Source organism: Elephantulus edwardii, unplaced genomic scaffold (assembly GCF_000299155.1).
Source record: "Elephantulus edwardii isolate Elephantulus edwardi_28Jun2011 unplaced genomic scaffold, EleEdw1.0 scaffold00080, whole genome shotgun sequence".
Lineage (NCBI taxonomy): Eukaryota > Metazoa > Chordata > Mammalia > Macroscelidea > Macroscelididae > Elephantulus > Elephantulus edwardii.
This window is the reverse complement of record NW_006399830.1, coordinates 7,517,630-7,532,366: the sequence shown is the minus strand read 5'-3', so window position 1 is coordinate 7,532,366 and position 14,737 is coordinate 7,517,630. Positions and strand designations below refer to the sequence as shown.

Sequence of the window (14,737 nt, the reverse complement as noted above, 5' to 3'; positions counted from 1 at the left end):
AGGTTCACATCCACCCAGTGGTGCCTCAGGAAAACACTCTGGAAATCTCCTCCTGAAAAACCATCTCTTGAATCCCCAGAGAGTGTGGTTCTGCTGTGACACACATGGGCTTGGTGTGAACCAAGATCAAATTGATGACAACTGGTTAGTTTAACTGGTTGGTGGTTGTTAACTGGTTAGTTGGCTTGTTGTATCGTTGACTGGTTGGTTGGTTGGTTGTATGGCTTCCTCTGGGGTACACAAGCTCTTCAGTGCACACATCACAAACTGACTGAAGGGTCTATTTTCTGTTCTTTTGTCGGCCTACGCTCCACTGTTCTGCTCTGTTGTCCAGATCATTCTACAAGGTATAGCACCAGGCAGGAAGAACACCACCCACTTCCTTTGCTACATACAGGTATGTCCCCACACCTGTGGGTAAGATTTCTCTCCCCATGTCCAGCATTCCACCCTGAGGAGGAGAGTGAGACCAGTGAAGAGAGGTACCTCCTCCAGATCCTTCATGGAATCAGGGTTCCAGCCCACCGAGAAAAAGCTGAAGTTTACTAGTAGGGCAGTGTGCCCCAGGCCCTTTCTGGTTGAGCAAAAGAGCTTTTAAATACTTACCTGGACAAGACAGAGACTTAGGCTGAGGGCAGAGAGAGAGACAGAAACCTGGCTGCTGGCAAGGTTTAGAAGAGGTTGCCTTGACTGGAGAAGTGTCTCCAGAGTGTTCCTGATTCTGACCTGTTGTCTTCCCTAATAAACCGCATAGTCCTGAGTACTATCTGTGAGTTCTGTGTAGCCACTGCAGCTGATCCTTGAGCCCAGAAGAGAAGCAGTACTATGACATAAGGAGGATGAATGATGTCAGGATTGGTAACAATGTTACATAGAGGAGGAACTTCTAACATCCAGGCCAGAGGAATCCTCAACCTTGGACTGATAGGGATGGGCCTTCTTTCTCTCTGCCCCGGTGCCGTGGGAGGTCACCTCACCCTAACTGCTAACTAGCTCCTACTAGCCCCTTCTAACTAGCTAACTATCCTAACTAGCCCCTTCTGGTGTCTTCATTACAGAAACATTCCATGTGTCAGTGGTTCTCAGTCCTGGTTATAGTATAGAGTCATACAGTATAGATCAGTTAAACAAAGGGAAAGCACATGCATGTATTTTTTTTTTTTAGAAATTCATCTAACACAACACTGGCCATCTGAACCTTTTTCTCATACGTGATTCAGTGGGATCACTTACAGCAGTCCTGTGACACAGCCATCCATCCCCAGTATCCGTCCCCAGACTGCCGCCTCTCCATAAACCACAGCCCGTTGCTTCCTAGATGTTTCTTTCCCCCGTGTCCCCTCTTTCCACCTCTGGCAATCATTATTGGACTCAGATCTCCTTACAGTTGCTGGGAGGGTCATATTCCTGCGCTCATACCATATTTGTCCCTTTCAGATTAACTTACTTCGCTCAGCACCGTATTTTCAAGGTCCGCCTTTGTTGAGGAGTGTCCCAGGTCTTCATTCTCCCCTGTGGCTGAGTCACTGCCACGTTGTGTGCGTTTTGGCCCACGGAGGAGGGTTTGGGTTGTGTCTGCCCCTCTCTCTGCTATTGTGACACGTGGTACAGTGAGCCTGGAGCTCACGTGGCCCTCAGGTCTCCCAGGTGATGCTGAAGGAAGCCAGTGATGAGACAATGACCTTGTCCCCCTCTCACTCTGGGTTCATGCTCATGCTCTGGTCCTTGGTATTTAAAGAAAGATTCTGGGGGTGTAGAGAACGGCTTTTATCTCCCTAATGTCTGACAACAGCACTTGAGATCCTGGCTTTAGAGACTCTTGTTTCAGAAGATGTCTTAGAGATACAATTGAAAATTAACATCTTTCTTTTCTTTTTAAATTCTTATTCTAATAGCCTCTGCCCGTCTCAAGGCTACAGCTGCCGCCAGATGAAACAGCAAATTCATAATAGAAAAACTCATCATAGATTTTAAAGGATGTTATCAGATTCTCTTAGTAATTGCTGAGGCCAGTTGTTGAGGGCTGCCCAGGTGTTGGTGTCCATAAACAGGAGGAAAGATTAGCGTGCGTGTCCCTGCCGAGTTCCCCTGATCTGATGTAGACTGAGCCATTGTGAGCCATTGTGATCCTCAGAGATTCCACTAGTGGTTTTCAAAAGTAGATCTCAGGGCCTTTCTCTGTCGTAGCTATGCCCCGCTGAAACTAGTTTGCTGCTGCTGGTAGGTTCATAGTGGCCCTGTGAACAACAGACTGAAACCTTGTCTATCTTGTACCAGCCACACACACACACACACACACACACACGCCCATTATTGCAATAACTGTGACAACCCATCGTGGACGCCTTCCTGTCTTTCATCCACTCTTCACATTTCCAGGCAGGATGTCTTTTCCAAGGGTTGGTCCCTCCTGAGAACGTGCCTGAAGTATGAGATGAAATGTCACCATTCTTTTCTCAAATGAGCACCCGGGCTGTCCTTCCTCCAAGGCCGATCTGTTTGTGCTTTTGCCAGCCTGTGGTCAAAACCTTCTAAACCCACTGCTGCCGAGTGGGCTCCGTTGTGAAGCCGTCCTCCATCATGTTTCTGAGGCTGTGAATCTGTATAGGTGAAACTTGTCCATCTTGCCCCCATAGTGGGTTTGAACTGCTGACCTCTGACAGGTGATGGCTTTGCATGCTCTGAATGGGTCAGGGATCAACTCTGGGTCTCCCTTGTGGCAAGCCGGGAGTCTGCTGCACGCCATGCTGGCAGCTGCTCTCTCTTCCCGCTGGTCAGTCACTGGCGTGGAGTCAGAACCGACGCATGGCTGAACCTCCAGTGGCTTAGCCGAGGCTGTAAATACCGACGCATGGCAGACCCTCCAGCGGCTTAGCCGAGGCGGTAAATACTGACGCATGGCAGACCCTCCAGCGGTTTAGCCAAGGCTGTAAGTGAGGGGAGAGATGGCTCATCTTCCTCCCTTGGTGGTTTCAAACAGCCAGAGGGACCCAGCTCTGGGGCTGGCTGCACAGCTCCCTACAGACCATGCCCCCACAACTCCCCCTACTGGTGTAGCCATGAAATAGGAGGCCTGGTGGCACAGCGGTTCAGACGCTTAGCTGCAAATCTCAGGATCAACTGTCTGAACCCAGAAGCTGCCCCACAGGGGAAAAGGCAGTCGGCTTCAGTAAAGATTTGCAGCCTTGGAGACTCGGGGGGGGGGCAGTTGCCCTGTGTCCTTTGGGGTCACCGTGTGTTGGAATCAGTTCACCAGCTTCTGGACTGGCTTTTATGCATGAGAAGAAAGCTAACGTCCACTCCACATCTTCTCCGTACCTCAGTACCTTCTCTGTTCTTTTTCAAAGTTCTCTGCCTTCCGGATGCCCAGGACCTCCTTGTTCCATGTTCTGAGTCTGTTCTCTCCCTTTGCACATCCTGTCCTAGAACAGAAGTTAGAAAAGGGTCTCTTTACAGAACCAGACAGTGAATAATTTGAGGCCGTAGAGGCTTAGGCAGGAGAAGGATGGGCAGTCTCCTTCCACAGGATTAACTGCCTCTGAAAACCCACTGCACGGTCGGTGATGGGCTGGTTCCGACTTGACAGCATACAATAACAACACAGGCTAAGAGCAAAATTCAGGATATTCTGTAAACATCCATCCACAGGAGAGAAAACCGGTTCTCACCCATTATTTTATTGACAAGCTCCAGAGGGTAATAATAATAACAATCGAGAATCATTTGTAGTACCAGCATCCTAATGAGAATAATTGGATTTGGTACAGGATCCTTAATGTGGCACTTAACGGCAGTTCCGAATGAGTGTCCCTGCAGAAGGACGTCATGCCTGATAAACCAGAAGGTCAAAAACAACAGCAGAAAAGGAGACTCAACCAGACAGATTAACACCGTGACTGGAGCAGCGAGTGTGAGCCCCGCAGAGGGTGAGGAGGATGGTGCCAGGCCGGGCGGGGTCCCTGTGAGTTCGAGTGGACACAGTGGCACCTACCACCAGGCATCGTCAAATCAATTACAAATGCCCATCTGTAGAAACCATTGTGAGTTCCCTGGCTGGAATGAACTCGGGTAATGTCACTAACTGGCCACTGGTGGTTCTTCCTCTCTTCTCTAACGCCCACCTAAGGAGACAGCCGGCTGACCAGACACATCTGTTTCTTTTTAGAGTAAGACAGAGATTGCTGATAAGGACAAAGGGCGTTATCACTTTTTGCACCACCTCCATGGAGAAAGTTCAGTCAGGATGCTCCTTGAGGCAAAGATGGCGAAGCTTCGTCTCACAGACTTTGGGCACGTTGTTAGGAGAGGCTGTTCCTTGGAGAGGCACGCTGGGAAAGGGGGAAGGTCAGCACAAGAGAGGAAGACTCTCACTGAGATGGACTGACACAGTGTTTGCAGCAGGGGGCTTGAGCGTCGCGGAGATGAGGAGGACGACACAGGATAGGACAGGGTGCAGGTCTGCTGTTCAGAGGGTCGCTATGAGTCATACTCGACAGCACCTAACAACAACAACAACAACACACTTTTGCAAAAAAGACACGTCATAGGCTTGTCTGCAAGCCCTTTCCTTAAAGCCCAGAGAAAGTGTGATTACCAAAAGACAACAGTAGTTGGTGAGGAAATCTCTTCCTGGAAACAGCTCACCAGAGGGGGTGGTCTCCTGCAGGGTCTCTGGTTCAAACGCACAAACCCAGGCGGACACAGACAGCTGAGGAGATGCTTTCGTGCCTGGCAACTCCGTCCCCACTGGCGTTTCCAGCATCTGTTACGACCACACTCGAGAACGATGAGTACCCCTCTGACCTCCAAAAAGGGAAGGCTCTTGGAACCCTAAAAGCCCAGCTCCCAGGTGGGAGGAAGTTGTTGCACCAGCATGAAAGATTTTTCCAGAAACAAAAGCAAGCTGCCCTTCTCCCTCCAGTTAACAGGCAGGGCCCCCACACACACACACCCAGCCTCTGGGCCCCATTTTCTTGTGAGAGATTTGCGTGCTGGATACGGCATTCGATTTTTAAAAAGGCAGTGGGGCTTAGCCTTTTGGTATTTATATGTATAGCAGAAGCAAATGGAACTCTGAGTATTAAATTACAGCGCCGTGCCAGTTGAGAATTCTATGCAAGTCGGCCAGCTCCTTCCCCCAAATTGTATTTTTAGTGTTTAGCAGCTGCAAGGCCCCAGAAATCTTCAAAGTGGGACCACTTATCCCACCCAGCAAGAGAGCTCTTAGCTGCCGCCAATTTGCACGCTCTTGTTTGGGAGGTGGTTTGATACCTAGACACCCACCTCCTATCTGTCACTGCGTCACACTGAGGTCACTTTGCACATTGCTGTGTTATTGGAGGCTATGCCATCCATGTTTCAGATGCCAGCACTGTCACCCATGGTGGGCAGGTTGCAGCTGAGCTTCCAGACTAGAACAGACTAGGAAGAAAGGCCTGGTGGTGGGCTTCTGGAAACCAATCAGTGCAAGCCGAGTGGGTCACAGTGGAAGCTTGTCTGGTGGCGTGCTGGGGTCTGACCTGCAAGTCAGAAAGCAGTACACAATGGCCACAACCAGAGATGCTCAAACTGGCGCAGGATCGGGTCCCATTTCATTCTGTTACCTGTTAGGTTGTGTGTTGTGAGTATGACCAACTAATAACCAAATAATAGGATACCTAGAAGGGGTGGGGGTTCAAACACTGCTGGGCCCTGTCACTTACTTACCTGTGGTCCTCCTTGGGCAGTGCACTTAAGCTCTGAGCCTCAGGAGGCTGATCACTAGTTGACAGTAGTGGCTGGTGACGCACGGTGACCCCAGTGTGACTGAGCAGGACAAGCGTCGATGGCCAGTCCTTTCTTCGGAGGCTCAAACATGGCTGGATTTGAACCTCCAACCTTTCAGTTAGTCGTGAGCGTGTTCACGCACGTGCACACAGCTCAGGAGCTCCCTTGGACGTGGTCTCAAACCCAGCTTCGTTGCCATCAAGTCCATCATGGTTTGTGGTGTTCCTGTATGTGTCCAAGTAGAAATCCAGAGTTTTCACTGGCTGATTCTTCACTGCAAGCCTGGCTGTCTGTTGAGGACAGAAGGGCTGCTTTGCCACTGTCAGGCCAGCCAGGACCTTCTACCCTCCAGAGTGCTCCCCAGCCTGGCCTCAGGGCAGCCCTGGCCCGCCTGGCTGTGGGGAAGGACCCGTCCTTAATTACGTCATCTCTAGGACGGTCCAGGTGGTATGTGAACCACCTGCAGAAGCTGGTGCCACTGTCTGTCTTCTGCCTTGAGAGACGCCCCCTGGGGACTGGTCTTGGAAGTGACTCAGTGCCTGGTACTGCCCCTGGAATGTCCTGCCTGGGTTAGAACCTTGGCATGGGGAGGGGGGTCCTTTTCACATGACACCAGAGCAGCTGTCCTGGCACTTTCCATGTGTCCTTGCTGTGCCAAGACCTTCCTCCTGCCCCGCCTCCAGGTTCTGCTGGCTCCTGAGGGTAGCCTTAAGAGAGGGGGCCCTTAGGGAATTTACGGTCTGTTCGGAGATGGAGAAGTCAAGGTCTCTGATGTGACCCAGGTCAGACATGCCCACTTGGAGCTGCTCTCTGGAAGAGGAGACCATGGTTTGTTGACCGCCCACAGCTACTAACTGCCACCCAGTTAAATCAAGTCAGAGTAAGAGGGCAGGCTGGTGGGACCAAGCTCATGAACCTGGAGGCAGCCTGAAAGGGGGGCCTCCGCACCTCTTCCTCCAGGCCCTGCTGCCATCCCTCCTCTGCTTCTGCCTGCTTGTTCCTTCTCCCTCGATCCCCAACTGCCCGGTTTTCATCCTCTCCCCACCCTCCCCTCTTCCTATTCCTCCTCCCCATCGCCTCTCTCCCCCTTCCCCTCCCTGTTTCCCTTCCCCATTCTGTGGGCTCTGCCTCTCTCTCCCTTTTCTCACCCCTCCTCCATCCACCCACTCTCCCACCCCTCCCTCCTCCTCCTTTCAGGTCCTGGTCCCCTCCCTACATACATACCCCACCCACCTTCTCCTCCCCCATCCTGCCTCCCAACCCTGCCCCCTTCCCCCCCTTCCTCTCACCCCTCCTTCCCTCCCTCTCCACTCCTCCCTTCTCAGCTTCCTCTGTAATTCTCACCCCCTCTCTTCTGGTTTCTCATCTCCCTCCTCTCCCTCCCTGTATCTCCTTTTCCTTCCCTCCCCCTCCCTCCTTCTTCCCCCTCATCCTCTCTCCTCCCTTGTCTCTGGTCTTCCCTTTCTCCCTATCCCCCTTCTCCCCCCACCATCCATCCCTCATCTCCCCTCTTTCCTACACCAGCAGAATCCTCCCCTCTGCTGTGTTGGCTTCTCCTTCCTCCAGCTAACTTGTTAACTTGTGTGGGGCCCTTCGAGGAGGAGTGTCCTGCCCCCTCCTCCCACCTCAGTCTGCTTCACCCACTCATCTCAGAAGGGTTTCTCTGGGGCACCTGCAGTGAGTGGTCCTGGGCAGACAGAGGGCTGAGGAAGGGCTTCTTCCTTCCTGTCCTGGAGTTGAAGGCTCTGTCCATGAGCTCACCTTAGGTTCTGCTGCCACTTATACACATTCCTGAACCAGTTCTGGGGGGACCCAGGGTTCTGCATTTCCTGAAGACCCACAAGTGGGCCTGGACCCTCTGAGAAACACAATCAAGACTCCTGCACCAGAAGCCAGTGCTGAGATAGGGTTTGCCAACTGGCTGCTCCCAGGGTGCCCTTGGAGGCATGCAAAGTGGAGCAGGATCTTAATTACACATGCGTGTTAATGTTGCAGATTTCCAGGCTGTAAGCAGAGCCTTTGGGCGAGATTGCTCTAATTTAACAGAATTTCTTGATGTGCTCAGCAGTTGCTCTCTGGAAAGCTGCATGAACACCAGGGCTGCCTCTGCCCTGGCCCCGCCCTTCCTGGCCCATCTCACCCAGGGCTGGTCCTCAGGGCCTGGAGCTCCCTGTTTCCTCATCTCCTGGGGCCCTGGCCTGGCTGCCCCACCTCCCCCTTGCAGCTTGCTGCTTCTGCCAGTGTGATAGAGTCGGTTTGGGTTTGGTTTTTTTTATTCCCCCAGAAAAAGTAATTTGGTTGGTATCTTAGGGTTCTCTAGAGACACAGAAACAACTGATAGAGATACAGATCCAGATATAACTATAGATACAGACACAGTGAGACACACGCACTCACATTCTTGCCATCACACCTGTTCCAGTTCACAGTAGCCCCAGGTGCTGCAGAGAACTGCCCTACAGTGGGTTCACGGCTGTAATCTTTACAGAGGTAAATGCCCAGGCCTCGTGGTGATGGCTTCAAATCATAGCATTTTTACTAGCTGAGCTCAGATGGTTTGTGCCATCCAGAAAATCAGTCTGTCTTTGTGTCTGTCTACCTGCCTATCACATTCACTCCTGCCATCAAGTCCATGCTGACTCCCGGTGTTTCTTGAAGCTGTGAATGTCCACGGGAGAAGACTACTCAACTCTGTCCCTTGGAGAATTGCTGGCTTTTGAACCACGGAGAGGCTCCACCTTGTGGTTAACAGTACAACATGCTACTAACTACACCACTAGGAAAAGAAAAAGAAAAGAATGACAAAACCTCACAGGCCTTTTTTCCACTGCTCAGCTCGCTGGAACTGCAGACCTTTAGGTCAGGAGCCCAGTGTAAGCCCTTAACCCCACCCAGGGCAAATGGAGGCTGAGCCCTCCAGGTCCAGGACAGTGTCTCTACACCAACTTTCAGAGAAAAAAAACCAACAAAAACGCTGATGAGTTTGGGATGGGTTTTCTGTTATCTGGGGTCCTTTTAGGAGAGGCTGGGGCATGAACTCACACAGTACCTTTGCTGGAGAGGCATCCCACTAGGAGAGAAAGGCTGGCAGTGAGGCCATTACAGTCCCAGGGTGGGGGGTATAGGGTGGCACCTCCTCACCCGCAGGGGACAGGTGTCCACTGCACAGACATGGCCGGTGCAGGTGCTCCCTGCAGCCTTAGAGAGAAGCTCTGGCTGGGACGCCCCGGCGGTGCGACGGAAATGTCCCTGATCCGCCGTCCACTGTGCACGGCAGGACAGCCCTCTCTTCTCTCCATCAGTCCACAGGTGCCACCCTGTACAGGTGCATGTAGAGCCAGCGAGCTTCATCCCCTTGGACAGAGTGGCTCACGTCTTAATGTGCTGCTCACGTCCAAGCTGCCAGTGCCCAGTAACAGCCCCGTGTGGGCTACAGTAGAATTGCACCCCATAGGGTTTTCTGTGTCTCATTTTTTGGGGAAGTTGTAAATCACCAGGCCTGCCTTCTGGGGTGTTTCTAGGTAGATGTGAACATCTAACCTTTACTTTAACAATGAAGCATATTAACATGTTGTAGCCTATATCAGGACTTCATTGACCCTCTCCCTTCATTTAGCTCTATAAAACTCCAACTCATTGTCGTTGTCTTGGAACCAATCGTAGCTGACCCGCCAGTGAGTTTTCAGAGGCTGTAACTCACACAGAGGAGAGTGCCCATCTTTCTCTCTCACTGGAGGATTCGAACTCCCGGAGAAGCATCCCCTTTGGATTAGCAGCACAGCTCCGTAGCACCCTAGACACCCCCACAGCTCCTTTTTAATCTTTAGATAAAGAGTAAAATTGGTGTAATTTTTTGTATATAGGAAGTGTAATCTTTATATAAATACATACATGAAAAGTATAAATAGTATAATCTTTAGATATTAGATGAGTTCAGTAATGTTCATTGTACATACGAATGTACTCCAGTTTTTATCTGTTTATCTGCTAATGGGCATTTAGGATGTTTCTGCCTTTTGGCTACTGTGAAAAACGCTGCAGTTCACATCGGTGTCCAGTTTCCTGTTTGCTTCACCTATATTCATTTCTTTGGGGGTACAGACCCAGGATTTGGCTTGCCCCAACTGCTATCTTCTGTTGTGTTTTCCTCCTGCGTGGATGAGGGTTACCGTGTCTTCACATCCACGTCAACATCTGCTCTTTTCCTTTAATCACAGCCTTTCTAATGATGGGAAGGTGACACCCTCAGTGTGGTTTTGGTTTGCATTTCTCTAATGACTAACATTAGTAGTGTGATAGGTAAGCACTTGGCTGCTATCCTGAAGGTCAGCTGTTCAAACTCACCAGCTGCTTCAAGGAAGAAAGATGAGGCCGTCTGCTTCCGTAGAGATTTGGAAACACCACAGACCCTCCCTACTCTATCCCAGAGGGTCACTAAGAGTTAACATAACGAGGATATCATTTTGTTATGATTAATGACCTGAAGCATCTTCTCGCATGTTTATGACTGTTCGTAGATCGTCTTTGGGAAAGTGACAGTTCCATTTGTCCTTTTTTGATTGAGTTGCTTTTCTTTTCCTTGATGAATTATGTTGTTGTTGTTGTTATGTGCCGTCAAGTCGCCTGCAACTCATAGCGAGCCTATGTACAGCAGCCCTAAACTCCGCTCTGTCCTGTGCCAATCGCACCGTCTCCAACACTCCCATCCCAATTATCCCAGTCACTGAATCAATCCACCTCATAGAGGGCCTTCCTCTCCTGCGCCGTCCCTCCACCCTCCCAAGTATGATGTCCTTCTCCAAGGACCTGTCTCTCCTCACAACATGTCCAAAGTATGTTAGATGGAGCCTCAGAATCATTGCCTCCAAGGAGCCACCCGGTTTAACCCTCTCCAGGACAAATCTGTTTGTTTTCCTAGCAGTCCATGGTATTCTCAATACTCTTCTCCAGCACCACAGCTCAAAAGCATCAATTCTCCTACTATCCTCCTTGGTCATTGTCCAACTCTCTGATGCATAACAAGTGATTGCGAAGACCAGGGCCTGTATCAGATGCACCTTAGTCTCCAGAGAGACACCACTGCTCTTCAGCACTTTGGAGAGGTCCCTAATGATGAATTATAGGAGCACTTTATCTTTTACGGGTCCAGCCATTCCGTTTGAGCTTCCTTTCTCTAGTTTCTCCTAACAGTACACTAAAGCTCTCTTCATCCCTGAGGTAGTAGTACACGCATCTTGTTCCTCTCTCCCTGGCTCCTGTCAGACCACTCTTGGGCCCTCCTCCTGTCACACAGCTGTCACCAGAAGAGCGATGAGCCCGGTAGAATGAAGGGCCTGAGTCTCGGGTTCACAGCCACATCCATCTGCCATGGAACACGAGTCCTTTTCTAGTCTGTGAAGGAGCTGGTTTTCTCCTGCTAGTTTAGGATCCTCTGCTTCTCCTGAAACCAGAAGGTGCCTCTGTGGAGAGATGGGTCATGGGGATGGATGGTCTTCAGGGAAATGATGTGATTTGCCGAGGTAGAAACCACACTCCTGCCTCGGACCAGTGCTCTGCCGGAATGACTTAACTTCTCTCTTCCCTGCAGGACGCCCGCCATGATCGGCTGCTCCTTCGTGGTCAACAGGAAGTTCTTTGGTGAAATTGGCCTTCTCGATCCCGGGATGGACGTGTATGGAGGAGAAAACATAGAGCTTGGAATCAAGGTTGGTAACATGGCCCTCTTGCCCCCTGGTTCCTCCATGTCTGTGAGCAGAGCTGCTAAGTCCTCTTTGGTGTATACTTAAAGTTTCTTGTTGCCGATCTGGAATCCCTGGTGGTGCAAATGGTTAAATGCTTGACTGCTGAGGGAAAGGAAGGCGGTTCGATTCCACTGAATGACTCCACAGAAGAAAAGACCTGGTAACTGGCTGTAAAACTGATGGCCTAGGAAACCCTCCTGGACAGTGTTGCTCTGTCATCGGGGTCCCTGTGCGTGGAAAATGAAGATAGTGGCAGCTAACAGCAGATAGCTGGTGTATGGTCGGTACCTTTACCCTCCTCCTAAGGAATGTTGAGCCATTTGCTAGGGCTCCTTAGAGAGGGGGAGACTTAGATGAAGAGAAGGTACACCGTTTGTCCCGTGACCTGGTGACCCAGTTGCAAATTAGCCAGAGTCTGGTTTCCAGTCCTGCCCAGTGTAATTCTCACCTTAAATGTTTCTCAAAATGAAGTTACAGTTGGTTCTCACCAACTGTCATGTCTAAACTCAGAAAATTCAAGCTCATTACCATGGAGTTGGACCTGGTTCATAGCTGACCCTCCGTTGGGTTTCTGAGGGGAATGTCCATCTTTCTGCTTTGGGATGGCTAGTGGATTCAAAGCACCAAAGAGACGCACACTCTGGTTGTCAGCAGGGCTCCTCACAGAATAGACCACAGTTAAGTCGTAGACGGAGCCGTTGCTGCAGGCGACATGCCTGTCCAGGTGCCTGGAAGCCTCTGGTCACAACATCTCCACCGAGCAGTCACACAGAGCCTTTTCCTACATGTGCTTCTGCTAATGGAAACCTCATCTCATGTGCCGTGCTGATGAATTGAACTCGTGACAGATGAGGCTTATCTGGGATATGTCATTGTCTCCATAGAGCACATCGCAGTCTAGCCTTCTCAGGATTAGGTAGCTAAGACAGCCCTTAGTAACTGTACTTGGGGGCATTTTAAGCTGCACAGATACCCTCTATATATTCAGAAAGGTGGAGGGTCAGGGAAAGAGAGGAAGACCCTCACCAGGATGGATTGTCACAGTGAATCTAACAACAGGCTCTGGCCTGGACAGAGATGGTGTCCTGGCGCAGGACAGGGTGAGGTTCAGAACATCATTCATAAGGTCACTGTAGGTCAAGTTGACCTGATGGCACCTAGCAGCAACGATAAAAGCACCCCAGAAGAGCACTAGCCGTGTGGGGTGTTACCTGTTGCACTGTTAAACAGAAAGTCAGTGGTTCAAATCCACCATCTTTCCAGATGGGCAGAGAACAAGATGGACAGGCCCCACTCACAAGGGCTTAAGCCCCAGAAACCCAGTGGAGAGTCGCTGTGTGGCAGGTAGACTTGGCAGCAGTGGGTCTGATGAGATAATCTCTACCTGCAAGAGAAAGATGGGCATTCTCCGCCTGTGAAGATTGGTACCCTGTGAAAGGCACTGGAGGGGGTCAAATCACCGTGATGCGTGGGGCTTGGAGGTCTGTTAAGTCTGCAGTGAAACAGAAAAAACTCAGCCTCATTGTTGGTCAGTCACAGCTGACTCATAGCCAACAGGATTCTGAGCCCGTAAACCCTGCGGTAAGAGTTTGTTCTTCTGTCTCCCAAGAAGCCGTGAGTGGATTCCAGCTGCCAGGGAGACATGGCCTTTGGGTCCGCGGCACTACTCCCTACAGTCTGCACCACAGAGTTCCCGAAGTGTGCAGTTGTTGTTGTTGTTGCTGCTGCTATATGCTGCTGAGTCAGAATAATCTCGTAGCTGCCCCATCCAGCAGGTTTTCAGAGGCTGTAAATCCCACAGGAAGAGATAGCCCATCCTTCTCCCTTGGAGCCATGGTGGATTTGAACCACTTGCCTTTGGGTTGACAGTACAACTCACATGTGCAATAGCTTGGTGGAAAAAGCTCCCAACTATTTGTCGGATGACCACACTGTGACACGGAGGCCTGAATTGAGCCCGTGTTGAAAAACTGTCAGTGATATGCCTGCTTGAGGAAGAGTTGTCACGAACATTCAATTTGTAGAAGACTCAGTATCCGTGAAGCTCACAGACTGTGAAAAGAACACCTGTGTGGGGGCCTCAGCTGGAGCGTATGGGCGGGTGACCCACATTTTCTCTGGCGTGCACATGTCTGAAGCTGACCACAAAAACATCACAGGCCTCAGAGAAGGGGCTGCAAATGAATGTTTATGAATATGAGAAGTCACAGAGAGAATCTTCAAATGATGAGACTCTGCTGTATCCCCCGGGTTGCTGCGTCCACCACGTGCGCGTCATCTTCGTAGAGCCATAGATACCACGTCCTGGGCAGAAAGAACACAGTGCCAGTGATGTTTGTGGCTCAGACGTGCAGGAGGCGGACACTCATTCCTCTCTGCATTCTTGCAGTGTGTCTGCTCTGCAGAGACCTGGTGAGAAGGTCTGGGTGCGAGATTCTGCCAGGCTGTAGGGTGCTGGTGGTGGTGGTAATGGAGCGTGGGCAGAGCTGACCCTCGAGGAAGGGAGAGGGGGAGAGGGGGCAGTTAGCGTTGTGTCAGTCTCTCTCCTGGACAGTGGTCCCTCCTCCTCTGACTTCCCACCTTTCCAAGCATGATGTCCTTTTCCATGACTGACCCCTCCTGCCAACTTGCCCAAAGTACGTGGGGTGAAACCTCCATCCTTTCTGCTAAAGAACCCACTCACTGCCCTTCTTCTGACACGGCCGTCTTTGTGCTCTTGGCAGTCCATGGCATATCCACTACTCCACCACCACAGTTCAGAGGTGTCAGTTACTCCTCTGTCATCCTTATTCATTGTCCAACTTTCACAAGCGTTTGAAGCTATTGAAAATACTGTGGTTTGCATCAGACACACCTTAGTCTTAAAGTGGCATCCTTGGTCTTTAGCACTTTAAAGAGCTTGTTGGTAGGAGATTTGCACCTGATCTGGGCTATAGTCTTCACAATTGCATCGGAGAGTTGGACAATGACAAGGGATGACAGAAAGAGAATTGATGCCTTTGAGCTGTGGGACTGGAGGAGAGTGTTGAATATACCATGGACTGCTAGGAGAACAAACAGGCTTGTCCTGGAGAGGGTGAAGCCAGAATGCTCCTTGGAGTCCAGGATTCGGAAGCTTCGTCTGACATATTTGGGCGTGTTGCAAGGAGGGACTGGTCCTTGGAGAGGGACATCATGTTTGGGAGAGTGGAGGGACAGCGCAGGAGAGGAAGACCCTCGATGAGATGGAT

General features: G+C 50.7%; 1 protein-coding gene across 1 annotated transcript in view; it reads left to right on the top strand.

Moving 5' to 3' along the window:
- The window catches only part of WBSCR17 (Williams-Beuren syndrome chromosome region 17), a 447,264-nt gene that overhangs the window by 355,664 nt on the left and 76,863 nt on the right, over positions 1-14,737 (top strand). The window contains exon 6 of the mRNA XM_006889663.1: positions 11,354-11,471. Coding sequence (XP_006889725.1) covers positions 11,354-11,471 — 118 coding nt within the window. The remainder of the gene's footprint in view (positions 1-11,353; positions 11,472-14,737) is intronic.